Consider the following 13,882-nt stretch of genomic DNA (forward strand, 5'->3'; position numbering starts at 1 on the left):
TTTATTTTATTTTATTCATTTATTATCTGTGTACATAATTTAACATTGCTCCCCCCTCCCATACATACCCCCCTCCCCAGAGTTTTGTGTCCATTGGTTGTACTTATATGCATGTATACAAGTCCTTCGGTTGATCTCTTATCTCCCCCAGATCTCCCTACCTTCCCTGCTGTAATTTGACAGTCTGCTTGTTGCTTTACTGTCTCTATATCTATTTTTTGGTTCATCAGTTTATAATGTTCTTTATTATCCATAAATGAGTGAGGTCATGTGGTGTTTCTCTTTCTTTTTTTTTTTCTTCAATTTTTTAAAATATATTTTATTGATTTTTTGCAGAGAGGAAGGGAGAGAGATAGAGAGCTAGAAACGTCGATGAGAGAGAAACATCGACCAGCTGCCTCCTGCACACCCCCTACCAGGGATGTGCCCGCAACCAATGTACATGCCCTTGACCGGAATCGAACCCAGGACCTTTCAGTCCGCAGACAGACGCTCTACCACTGAGCCAAACCGGCTTTGGCTGGTGTTTCTCTTTCATTGACTGGCTTATTTCACTCAGCATGATGTTCTCCAATTCCATCCAGGTTGCTGCAAATGATGAGAATTCCTTCTTTTTTATGGCAGCATAGCATTCCATTGTGTAGATGTACCATAGTTTTTGGATCCAATCATCTGCTGACGGGCACCTAGGCTGTTTCCAAATTCTGGCTATTGTAGATTGTGCTGCTATGAACATAGGGGTGCATATATCCTTTCTGATTGGTGTTTCTAGTTTCTTGGGATATATTCCTATGAGTGGGATTACTGGGTCAAATGGGAGTTCCACTTTCAGTTTTTTGAGGAAACTCCACACTGTTCTCCACAGTGGTTGCACCAGTCTGCATTCCCACCAGCAGTGCACGAGGGTTCCTTTTTCTCCGCAACCTCGCCAGTGTTCGTCTGTCTTGGTCGCATCCCATCCTTGAGGGCCTCTCTCCTGGCCGGCTCTGTCGCACGCGGTCCCTCCAGCTCCTTGCCGTTGCGTTCAGCATGCTCTAGTCCCTCTCATCTTCAAACGCCTCTTTTCACCTCCAAACTTTTCTCTAACAGATGGTCTTGTCTCTCCCAAATTGAAAGTAAGTAAAGTATTTAAAACTTACACACATCTTACATGCGTACAGTAGAAATAATAACAATAAAACAAAACGTGCATTAACCAGAACCAGGCTAAGCACTAGACTGCTGTGGCCCTCCCCAATGCCAGCCTCCTCCCCGACCAGAGGCAGTCGGTTCCCAGCATTTTGTTACTCAAGCCCTTGATTTCTCTGTAGTTTGACCATGTCCACACGGGTGATCCTCTGTGGCAGCAGGGCAGGCGGGCAGTACATGAATAGGCAAACGCATCCGCCATGTTTTCCAGCGTCACGTACCTGGAAGTTTGCCGTTTGTACGTACACTGTGCTTTGCCTTTCCCCTCGACAATGACGTGCTGGCTCTGCTCCCTTCTCCCTACTGTGCCCAGTTATCCATTTGCCCTCAGGCAGACCTCTGAATTGTGTGTGCTGCTGGAGGGTTGGGCGGTGCGATTCCTCCAGCACTAATGGGAGAAAAGGGATTGTCTGGGAGTCGCAAGGGAGAAGGAATGGCTTCATTTGCATGGGAAACATGCAGCTGGGGCTTCCGCAGAACCAGAAGCAAAGCCAGTGTGCAGAGGCTCCGCCATGGTGGAGTGGGGTCCGCACAGCATCAGGCTAGATCCAGCCCTCCCGCCCACTGTGGGGTCCCACATGGCCATGAGCCATCTGGGTGAATGCAGATGGTGGGAGCCCCACAAGCAAGGAGTCAGAAGTGAGCAACAAGAGCCCTAGCTGGTGTGGCTCAGTGGATAGAGCATCGGCTAGTGGACTGAAGGGTCCCAGGTTCCATTCTGATCAAGGGCACATGCCCTAGTTGTGGGCTCAATCCACATGTAAGAGGCAGCCCGTCAATGATTCTCTCTCTTCATTGATGTTTCTATCTCTCTCTCCCTCTCCCTTCCTCTCTGAAATCAATAAAAATATGTTTAAAAAATAAGAAAAGCCGAAACCGGTTTGGCTCAGTGGATAGAGTGTCGGCCTGCGGACTGAAAAGTCCCAGGTTGGATTCCGGTCAAGGGCATGTACCTTGGTTGCGGGCACATCCCTGGTAGGGGGTGTGCAGGAGGCAGCTGATCGATGATTCTCTCTCATTGATGTTTCTAACTCTCTATCCCTCTCCTCTCTCTTCCTCTCTGCTAAAAATCAATGAAATATATTTAAAAAAAAAAAAAAAAAAAAGAAAGAAAGAAAGAAAGGAAAAAAAAACAAGTGAGCAGCCAAGGGAACACCAAGAGAGCGAAATCGCTTTTTTGGGACCTTAAATACCTCAGATTTCACATCCTTGCAGGGGCCACGCCCATCTGGCCAATTACCTGTTCCCAGGTGGGACTGACAAGTAAGCCTCTTCCCAGTCGCCCGGGCCTTACTGGGCACGTGTCTAACGGCGGCAGCTTTCTGGCAAAGCGTATAAATGGCATGCCTGCGCCTCCAGCCGCCCCTTCACTCCTTCCCTGGTATTTAATGCCCGGGTTATTACTGGTATCGTCTGCACTTGGTGCTGTGAACATTCTTGTACACATCTCCCTGTGTCACGGAGGCTCTCCGGGGTGTGTGTGCAAGAGGGGAGTGGCTGGGGGGGAAAGTATGCCCCCCTTTTCAAGGCCGGTTGTATCAGTGTGCTCCCTCTACCTGCCCTGCCTGCTGGTTTCGTGGCAGTATCTCTCCTCCTGCCCCCAAGCTTGGTATTTCACACTTTAATTTTTTTATATTATTATTATTTTTTTTACCTCAAACTCTTTTTTGGGGAACAGAGGTCTTTCATGTTGCTTCTCCTTCATCCCTTAGCCTTCTCAGTTTCCCAAAGGCGGTGGTTCTTAAGCTTATAGAATTGCCCAGAAGACTGGCTAAAAACGAAGATTTTGGGGACCCCGTACCCAGAGTCCAGTTCAGCAGGGAGCTGTGTTTTTCACAAGCCCCTGGACATCGCTGTTCCTTCTTCCCCAGCGCTTGTGTCCTGAGGACCCGACCCTTGTTCTGTCTGCGGGGCAGCAGCCGCTCCCTGGCCTCAGTTTCCATCCAGATGTGCTCTCCTCCTCTGTCCGCAGCATGGGGCTCCCCTGGCCTCTAGACCTGTGGCCAGCTGCTCAGCTTAGACGGCCTAGTGGCCCCCTGACCCAACACATGGAAAATGGAGCTCACCCCCATTCTCCAAGTCAGACCCCCCCTCCAGAGGATCTCATCCCATCCCCCTCCTTCAGGCGCTCCTCCCCTGTCCCAACCCAGCCGTTTACACTGCGTGTCTCATGCCCTCCCACGCCCTAGCCTTCGCACCCACTGTTCTCTCTGCCTGAATCTTAGCCGACAGTGAGGGTGGGGGCAGGGAGGAGCAGGGCTCTCGTGGGACCGCTGTGGTCCTCATGCCAGTATTCTTGTCTCCCTCTCCCGTGGCTCACCACGGCACAGCTTGTGAGGTTACCTGTCTTGAGTAATGCCTCTTGGCCCAAGCACCTTGCATCTCAGAAGCTAAGACGCCTTTAATCATTCAACAAATGTACACTGAGCGCTTGGTACCAGGACACTGTGCTGGGCACTGGAGAGGTAGCAGTGAACAGAACGGGAAAGACCCCCTGTACCAGTGGGACTTGGAGTCCAGCAGGGCAAGGCAGGCAATACGCAAATAATCAAATGTGTCGTGAGGTGCTGCGGAGACAAAGCAAAGTGAGAAGGTTGGTGAGGAAGGCTGGGATGCCTGTGCTGCCGCAGTTTCAAAGGAGAAGATCTGGAGGACGTAGGGCTTGCTGAAGAGTTTGTAGAAATGACACCAAAAGCATGATCTGTAACATAAAGAATTGAGAAATTGGACTTTATGAAAATTAAAAAACATTTGCTTTATGAAAGATCCCGTTGAGAGGATAAAAAAATAAGCTACAGACTGGGAGAAAATGTTTGCAAACCACATATCTGACAAAGGACATATATCTAGATTGCATAAAGAGCTTTGAAAACTCAATATATATATAAAAACAATCCAATTAGAATTGGGCAGAAGACATTGAGAAATGTCACTGAAGAAGGTACACAGACTGCAGATAAGCACGGGAAGAGATGTTTAACATCACCAGCCCTTGGGGAAATGCAATAAGATACAACAATACACCTGTTACGTGATCTAAACTCCAGATTAGTGACAGCCCTGCATGCTGGCGAAGATATCTAGGAACTGGATCTTTCATACATTGCTGATGGGAATGTAAAATGGTATGACAGCTACTCAAGAAAATTGCTTGGCAGTTTCTTAAAATATCTAACTATAAATTTACTAGAAAAACTCCTTGGCGCTTATCCTAGACAAATGAAAACTTGCATTTGTACAAAAACCTGTGTACAATCATCCTTAGAAACTTTGTAAAAAATGAAGCAACCACAGCGAGTCTCAGCAGATCACGGTTAGACAAACTGGTCGCCATACCATGGAACACGACTCCGGAATAAAAAGGAATGGACTGCTGATGCACACAACAACCTGGATGGATTTCAAGAGCATTGTACTGAGAAAATCTTAGATGGTCACAAAGTATGCTATCTCTACAACATTCCCCAACTGTCAGAATCCTATCTAATAAAAGAATAATATGCAAATTGACCATCACTCTAACACACAAGATGGTTGCCCCTATGTGGTCAAAGATGACTGCCCCATGTGGACACAAGATGGCTGCCACAAGATGACCAGCAGGGCAAGGTAGTTGGAATGGGCCAGGCCTGCAAAGGAGGGCAGTTGGGGGTGATCAAACCTGCAGGGGAGGGCAGTTAGGGGTGACCAGGCCAGCAGAGGAGGGAAGTTGGGGGTGACCGGGCCTGCAAGGAAGGGCAGTTGCGGGGGGCGGGGGCAGGCCTGCAAGGGGAGGGCTGTTAGGGATGACCAGGCCTGCAGGGGAGGACAGTTAGGGGCAAACAGGCTGGCAGGGGAGTGGTTAGAGCAGGGGTCTTCAAACTATGGCCCGCGGGCCACATGCAGCCCCCAGGGGAGTCTGATCCTGCCCGCCAGGATTTTTGGGCAGTAAGCGCAGCCAAGGTGTTACAGTAGGAATTAGTAGTTCATATAGTCCCGCCCTCCAGCTCTCTGAGGGACCGTGATCTGGCCCCCACTTATAAAAAGTTTGAGGACCCCTGGGTTAGAGGGTGATCAGGCTGCCAGGCAGACGAGCAGTTGGGAGCCAGCAGGACTGAATTGTGAGAGGGATGTCTGACTGCCCGTTTAAGCCTACCAGGATTGGGCCTAAACGGGCAGTCCTACATCCATCGAGGGGTCCCAGATTGGAGAGGGTGCAGGCTGGGTTGAGATACCCCCCCCCCATGCATGAATTTTGTGCACCGGGCCTCTAGTTATAAGATAAAAAGCAGATGAGTGGTTGCCAGTGGTTAGGCCTGGTTTTGGAGGAAAGAGGTGTGACTACAGGGGGTTCTACAAGGGAGATCTTTGTGGTGAGGGGACAGTTTTGGTGGAATACTCTGCTGATTGTAGTGGTGGAAACCTGATAAAAGTGCTGTAGCACTAAACACATGCCATACCAATACTAACTTCCTAGTTTTGATGCTGTCGATGGAAGAGGTGACCATTGAGGGAAACTGGGGTGAAAGCACAAGGACCTCTCTGTACAATTTTTTCAGCTTCTCATGAATTTATAATTTTTTGAAAATTAAAAGTTTAAAAATAAAAAGTGTGTTACACCTGTGACAGTGTGATGGAGGAAATGAAAAGATGGGGGAGGAAGGCTGGTATGGGATGGTGTGGCAGTTGTATTTTGTTTGTTTGTTTTGTTTTTGGTGAATCCTCACCTGAGGATAATTTCCATTGATTTTTAGAAAGAGCAGAAGGGAGGGGGAACCCAGCCTAGTGTAGCTCAGCGGTTGAGCATTGACCCAGGAACCAAGAGGTCACCGGTTGGATTCCCAGTCAGTGCACATGCTCAGGTTGCGGGCTCAATCCCCAGAGCAGGAGGCAGCCAATTAATGATTCTCTCTCATCATTGATGTTTCTCTCTCTCTCCCCCTCTCTGAAATCAATAAAAAAATTATCTATATCTATCTATCTATCTATCTATCTATAAAAGAAGGGAGGGGGAAAGAGAAAAAAACATCGATGTGAGAGAGACACATTGATTGGATGCTCCTGTACACGCCCCTACTGGGGGTGGGGATCTGCGACCGAGGTATGTGCTTTTGATCAGAATCAAACCCAAGACCCTTCAGTCCGAGGCTGATGTTCTAACCACTGAGAAAAATGGGCCAGGGTGGTGGTCGGGGAAGTCTCACTGAGGTGACATTCAAGTCCTGAAGGAGGTAGGAGTGAGCCATGAATATCAGGAATGAGAGTAGAAGGAACAGCCTATACAAAAAACCCAAAATAGGTGTGTACCTGGCATGTTCCAGGAATAGCTAAGAGGCCATTGTAATGGGAACATGGAAGCAAAGGAGAGAATAGGAGATGAGGCCGAAGAAATAACGGGGCTGGGGTGGGAGAAACGGGGGAAAGGCAGATTGTAAGCCACTGTAAGGACTCTAGCTTTTACCCTCAATGAACTAGGGACTCTTGAGCAGGCGAGTGACACAAGTGACATGTCTGTTGTTCTGAAAACAGATACAGCACTGGGGGAGGGGGTGGTGGGAGCAGGGCGACCCGGGGCCATTGCAGAAATCAGATGGGAGAACAGTGGCCGGGAGCAGGGTGGTAGAAGTGGCCTGATTGTCAATGGATTTTGAAGGTAGTAGAGCCAACAGGGTTTTCTGAAGGTTTGGAAAAAGGGTGTGAGAGAGAGAGTGCTCAAGGAGGGCCAGCTTTTTGGCCCGAGAGATGGAAGGAAGGCGTAAGGAACAGCTGAGACGGGGAAGGTGGCAGGAGGAGCAGGTTGGGGGTGGTGGCTGGGCTCTATCAGACATCCTGGGAAAGAGGTGGGATTGGCACCTGCATGTAGGCGAGGTGAGGAGAGGCCTGAAACGGCATATGGATAGCGCTTCACACTCAGTCTGGATGGCATCGCTAAGGAGTGATGAAGACGGACAAGAGGGGGTTGGGCACAAGAACCAGGAAAGCAGACTGAAAGGGAAGCCAAGTGAAGAAGGACTCCAGAATATGGGCATGGCCAACTAGGTCAAAGGATGCTGCCAGTTTGTCAGATGGAATTTTCTACTGGGTTCGGCTCAGGCGTCCTGGGCGGGGCAGGGAGAGTGGAGGCAGAGGCCGGGGGAGTGTGAGGTCATACAAAAGCAGACCCTTCTTCCCCCCTCCCTCCCCCGCTCCAGGAGCACTTCATCAAGGTCCTGGAGCTGATATCCACCATCTGGGACTCGGAGCTGCACATCGCTGGCCTCAGGCTCCTCAACAACCTCCCGCTGCCCGACTTCCTGCACCCACAGCTGCGACGGGTGATGCCCGCCCTGATGGAGATTCTCCAGTCGGACTATAACCTGGCACAGGTGACTCAAGGCCATGGCCCAGGCCCTGCCCCATGACCAGCCCTGGCACAGCATCTGGGGGTGGGGGGTGGGGTGCGGAGGAGAGACCTGTGTCTTCTCTGCTCAGGCCACACTCACCTGCCTTCTCGTGTTTTACTATTTCCCTTATTTAGGTGCAAGCCGTACGACTGCTGAGCCACCTGGCACAGAAGAATGACCTGCTCTATGATATTCTCAACTGCCACGTGAGGAAGGGGGCGCTGAGGGGCTGGTGGATGCCACCTTGGATACGGGAGAGGGAAGAAAACAGACGTAGCCCTGACAAGACGGTGGTGCTCCTCTCCCTGCCTGTGCACTGGACACCCTGAGAGGCATCCCGCACTGTCCTCCCCTGAGAGGCACTCCCGCACTGTCCTCCCCAAAGAGTCAGAATCAGTTTTGTTGGGAGGAGGCTCTCCTTTGAGGGGCTTTCTAAACTTTGAGAATGAGGAACAAAACAGAAGTTGATATAGTTACTTTTTAAAAAAAAAACAAACACTAATATATATATATATATATATATATATATATATATATATATATATATATATATATTGATTTTACACAGAGAGGAATTGAGAGGGATAGAGAGTTAGAAACGTCGATGAGAGAGAAACATCGACCAGCTGCCTCTTGCACATTCCCCACTGGGGATGTGCTCGCAACCAAGGTATGTGCCCTTGACCGAAATCGAACCCGGGACCTATCAGTCCACAGGCCGACGCTCTTTCCACTGAGCCAAACCAGTTTCGGCTGTAGTTACTTTAACATTAGGGAAAAGTTACTTATCACAAAAGCTATTATTAGGAATAGAGATGATCACCACCATAATAATTAACGGTTCAGGGGGATAAAGCAACTCTAAATTTAGATAAACCTAATAACATGATCTCAAACTATAGATGGCAAAACTGGATATAATTACAAGGAAACAAATTTTCTCTCCCCCCTTTGGTTTTGTTGAGGTAAATTGACAAATAAACATGTAGGATAGTTCAAGTATACAGTGTGGTGATTAACATGTATGCATATCTACTTTTGGAGGCAGGGAGTGGTGAGAACATTTAAGTTCGAATCTCTTAGCAGATTTCAATGCTCTAACACAGGGCTATCCACTATCGTTTTACACAAAGCCTCAGACCTTATTTGTTTAATAGTTTTAAGTGTGTACTCTTTTACCAACTGCTCCCTACTTCCCCCTCTTCCAACCCCTGACAACCATTTATCTCTGTTTCTACGACTTTGACTTTTCTTTTTTTAAAAATCTTTATTGTTGAGAGTATTAGAGATGCCCCCCTCTTTTCCCCATCACCCCACTCCACCTGGTTCCTGCCCCACCTCATGCCTTCACTACCCTACTATGTTCTTAGGCAAGGACTTCAGTTAACCTCTTCCTCCCTCACCCCCTGCCCTCTGAGGTTCGTCAGTCTGTTCCATGCTTCCATGCCTCTGATTGTGTTTATTCACCAGTTTCTTTTGTTCATTAGATTTCTTGTTTTATTTTTAGATTTGATTTGTTGCCATTTTATTGTTCATATTTTTTATTTCCTCCCCTTCCCCCTCCTCCTTCGCCTCTTCCTCCTTCTTCTTCAATAACCACCCTTCAACATTCCATGTAATACTGGTTTGGTGTTGATGAACTCCTTTAGCTTTTTTTTTGTCTGTGAAGCTCTTTATCTGACCCTCAATTCTAAATGATAGCTTTGCTGGGTAGAATAATCTTGGTTATTGTCCTTGCTATTCATCACTTTGGATATTTCTTGCCACTCCCTTCTGACCTGCAAAGTTTCTGTTGAGAAATCAGCTGACAGGCGTACAGGAGCTCCCTTGCTGCTTTTCTCTGGCTGCTTTTAAGATTCTCTCTTTGTCTTTAACCCTTGGCATTTTAATTATGATGTGTCTTGGTGTGGGTCTCTTTGAGTTCCTCTTGTTTGGAACTCTCTGCACTTGCTGTACTTGCTGGACTTGTAAGTCTGTTTCTTTCACAGGGATGGGAAATTTCCTGTTATTATTTCTTCAAATAGGTTTCCAGTACCTTGCTTTCTCTCATTTCCTTCCAGCGCCCCCATGATGCACATGTTGGTACGCTTGAAGTTGTCCCAGAGGCTACTTACATTTACTTCATATTTTTAGATTCTTTTTTTCTTTTTGCTGTTCTGGCTGGGTGTTTGTTGCTTCCTCATATTCCAAACCATTGATTTGGTTCTCGGAATCCTCTACTCTACTGTTGAATCCTGTTAATTATTTTTTATCTTTTAGTGTATACTTAATTTCTGACTGGTTCTTTTCCACGTCTTTGACATTCTCACTAAGATCCCTGAAAGTCTCATGAAGATCCTTGAGTAATCTATAACCATGGTTTGAACTCTGTATCCAGTAGTTTGCTTGCTTCCATTTCTTTAATTTGTGACATGTTTCTTTGTCTCCCCATTTTGGGTGCTTCCCTGTGTTTGTTTCTATGTATTAGGTAGAGAGAGATAGTATGTCTCCTGGAATTGTGTGGTGTGCAGTAGGGCCCAGTGTTTCCGTCTCCCCAGACACCTGACAGACTCTAGGGGCACCTCTGTGTGGGCTGTGTGCACAGTCTTGTAGTTGAGCCTTGATTGCTGGTGGTGTCTCTGGGAGGAGTTGACCTCCAGGCCAGTTGGCTGTGAGGACCAGTGGTGACTACAGTGGGAGGACTTCTGTGCAGGAGATGGGGCCCAGGTGTGAAGAAGGCAGGTTGGTGCTAGTGTCCAGTCTTGAGCCTTTTACTGATAGGTTTGGGGCATGCTGTCACCAGCTGCAGCTTGTTCGAAAGATTTTAGCAAAGTCTGAAGCCTGAGCCAGGATAGGCCATTCCTATGGAAAAGTTTGGGTGAGGCTACAAATTGGGTGGGGTGGAGTCTCAGGGAATCCCCAGAGTAGAGCAAACAGGGTGAAACAGGCTGATGGAAACTCAGATATGGCTGCCACTCAGCCCTATGACAAGGAAGATCCCAGCAAGGAACAATGATCCTTTTGAGCAACCCTGTCTGAGAGAAATCCACCCTCGAGTTCCTGCTCCAATGCCATACCTTCCAGTTGCTCCCCATATGTGTCTGGATCCCCTGGTGCTGGAGCTCAGAAGAGGTGGGGCAGTTTAAGTTTGTGTGCAGGCCCTTTAAGAGGACTACCTGGAACTCCAGCATCTTACGTGTCACTCAGCCACAATTCCCCCTGATTTTTACAGCCCAAAGTTACAGAGACTTCTCTTCTCAGCTCTGCAACTCTGGGCTGAGGGTCTGGCGTGGGGCTGGGACCCCCTGCTTCTCATGGGCAGTCTCTGCAGAGACAATCTTCCTCCCAACTGAAAAAATAGCACTGCGGGTGTGGGACTAATCCATGCAGTGCCTCTGCCCCTCCTACCAGTCTTGATATGCATTCTTCTCCTCTAGTTGTAGGGCTTCATTCGACCAGCTTTCAGGCAGTTCTGAACAATGGTGGTTTTGTATTTTAGTTGGAATTTTGATGTGATTGTAGGAGGCAGTGCGTAGAGGTGGTTACCTACGCTGCCATCTTGGTTCTTCTTTCTGACTTATCTTTGTTTTAAAGATTCCACGTAAAAATAAAAGTGATACCACATATTGTTTGTCTTTCTCTATCTGGCTTATCCCACTTAGTATAAGGTCCTCAGGGTCCATCCATGATGTCACAAATTAGCAGGATTTCCTTCTTTCTCACAGCTGAATAATTATAAAGAAAAACTGACAAATCTACTACCACAGTGGGAGACTTGGAAGATTTTACTCTTTCAGCAATTAATAGATAAAATCCTGAAACTAGTTAAGGGTATACTTGCTGAGAATAACACAAACCAGCTTGAGACATCCTCAGAATGCTATGTAATTAGTAAATGCACATTCCTCTCAAACACACAAAACATTTATACAAATTAACCACACAATAAACCTTGAAGTTTGTCACGACATATTTCCCAGAATTAATGTTATTACCAAATAACTCATGTTTTATGACCACAAGATAATTATGTTAGAGAACTAGAGGCCCTGGTACATGGATTTGTGCACAGGTGGGTCCCTCAGCCTGGCCTGCGCCCTCTCACAATCTGGGACTCCTGGGGGATGTGGCAGCACCGAAGTGGCAGGATCATTCTGGCCCCACCACCTCCCGATTTTTGGCTGAGTGGTGCTCCCACTGTGGGAGTGCACTGACCACCACGGGCAGCTCCTGTGTTGAGTGTCTGCCTCCTGGTGGTCAGTGCATGTCATAGTGACTGGTTATTCTGGTCGTTTGGTCGTTACGGTCACTTAGGCTTTTATATATATAGATGATAATGAAAATTAAAATGCTCCTGTACAGTTGACTCTGAGATTAGGAGGTGAGGTAATAGGAAGATGGAAGAACTTTAGGATTTGTCTTGGGTTTCATTGCCACCCTCTCTTCGTCCCCATCACAGGTGCATGCCAACTTTCTGAATCTGTTCCAGTCCAAACAATCCGGGAGTCTGTTGTTCGAGGTACTGGTGTTTGCCGAACGGCTGAGCGAAGGCCGGAATACGCCACACTACCGCGCCGTGAAATGGCATTACAACGAAAAGTCTCTGCACGAAGCTCTCTTTGGGGAAAAGTCCCGACTGGCAGACCGGCTGCTCGCCCTGGTCATCCACCCGGAGGAGGAGGTGCAGATCCAGGCCTGCAAGGTCATAGTCAGCCTGCAGTGCCCCCAGGACATACGAGGGCAGTGCTCCTCCTGCTTTTCCCGTCATTCCTACCTTAAGAATGCGGAATAAAAGTAAGGAGAGCCAATAAATGAATATGGGAGAGAAGCCTGAGGAGCAGTGTCTGTCCGGGGCCTCCAGGGCTGGTGGCGATCCACCCAGCCTAGCCCATGCCCCAGAGCGTGACGAAGGCTGGCACACCTCCCAGAACACACCCCACGCCCCTGCTCGGGGACAGGCTCCCTTCCTCTTGCTGCTTGTCAGGTCGCAGCGTGGAGCCCATGCTCCCAGGGAGCTTCTGGGAGAAGGCAGGTTTGGGGGCTGATGCCAAAGGTAATCAACAACAGACAGTGTAATGTTGGGTTACTCAGGATGGGCGAGGCTACGCTGCAGTAACAAACTACCTCCAAATGTTAGCAGCTTAAAAAATAATCAAGGTTACTTCTCATTCACACTCTGTGTCCATGGGTTGGGGGTAGTGGATGCATGGAAGGGCAGGCGAGTGTTTTAAACCATCTTCTCTCAGGCAGGCAGAGGGGGCTCTTCATTGTGCTTCTGCAACTCCTAGAGTTGGCAAAGGAACTGCGGCGGTGATCACTGGCTCTTAAACGTTCAACCACACCCCACTGCTGTGGCTCAGTGGTTGAGCATCATCCTAAGAACCAGGAGGTCACGGTTCAATTCCTGGTCAGGGCACATGCGCAGGTTGTGAGTTCGATTCCCAGTGCGGGGCGTGCAGGAGGCATCCGATCAATAATTCTCTCTCATCATTGATGTTTCTCTCTCTCTCTCCCACTCTTTTCCCCTCTGGAAAAAAACCAAACAAACAAACAAACACTAAAAAAAATAAATAATTTTTTACAATTGACCAGGTTCAATTCTGGTCAAAATCAATAAAAAATAAAAAATATATAGTAATAGTACTTATTTTGTGAAGCTGTTGGGAAGATCCTATGGGGATTACCTGAGTTAATGAGTATTAGTCTCCGAGGAGCTAGGAAACGCTCTCTGAGAAAACGGAAGATTAGCCGTGGAAAGGCCCTTGGGGAGCGCTGAGTCCGATGTCTCTCCAGTCCTTTTGGGTAACAGGCACCCCGGAGTCCCAGAGTCCTCTGCGAAGCGCCCTGAAATGCCGCAGGAAGCAGAGTGCACGTGCAAATAAACCCGCACCGTGAAGTCTCTGTCACAGGGAGACTGCCAGCCGCTCTGGCACCACTCAGGTTTGGCCCCGCGCTGCATTTCCCACTCTTCATCCCTGTGCTGTCTGTGATCCCTTCCCGGCAAGCCCACAGTGCAGTGCCGGCCGCTGCTGGCGTCAGACAGCGTTATGGGAGAAGGGCCTGCAATGGGAGCCGGTCGCAGTCTGCTGCTCCTTGCTTTAGAAGGCGGATCCTGTTGACCAGCTCTGGACCCCACTGTCGTTCAGAGGCAGGATTGAAAGCCACCATTTAGTTCCAGGCCAAGCCTGGCGTTTTGCTGAAGGGAAAACAAGCCCACATAGGGAAAGTGACTTGCTCAAGGTCACATGACTGGTCTGGGGCACAAAGAGGATTAGAGCCATTTAGTCTTGTTTTTTATTTTATTTTATTTTTTAAACTATATTTTATTGCTTTTTTACAGAGAGGAAGGGAGA

General features: G+C 48.2%; 1 protein-coding gene across 3 annotated transcripts in view; it reads left to right on the forward strand.

Moving 5' to 3' along the window:
- Positions 1-13,129, forward strand: part of ARMC12 (armadillo repeat containing 12) — a 30,463-nt gene extending 17,334 nt beyond the window's left edge. For all 3 annotated transcript variants that reach the window (XM_084890051.1, XM_084890050.1, XM_084890049.1), the window contains 3 exons: positions 7,359-7,532; positions 7,685-7,756; positions 11,989-13,129. In XM_084890051.1, coding sequence (XP_084746177.1) covers positions 7,359-7,532; positions 7,685-7,756; positions 11,989-12,321 — 579 coding nt within the window. In that variant the 3' untranslated portion in view covers positions 12,322-13,129. The remainder of the gene's footprint in view (positions 1-7,358; positions 7,533-7,684; positions 7,757-11,988) is intronic.
- The last annotated feature ends 753 nt before the right edge of the window (positions 13,130-13,882 follow it).

The sequence above is a fragment of the Pipistrellus hanaki genome (genome assembly GCF_964339955.1).
Source record: "Pipistrellus hanaki genome assembly, chromosome: 7".
Taxonomy (NCBI): domain Eukaryota; kingdom Metazoa; phylum Chordata; class Mammalia; order Chiroptera; family Vespertilionidae; genus Pipistrellus; species Pipistrellus hanaki.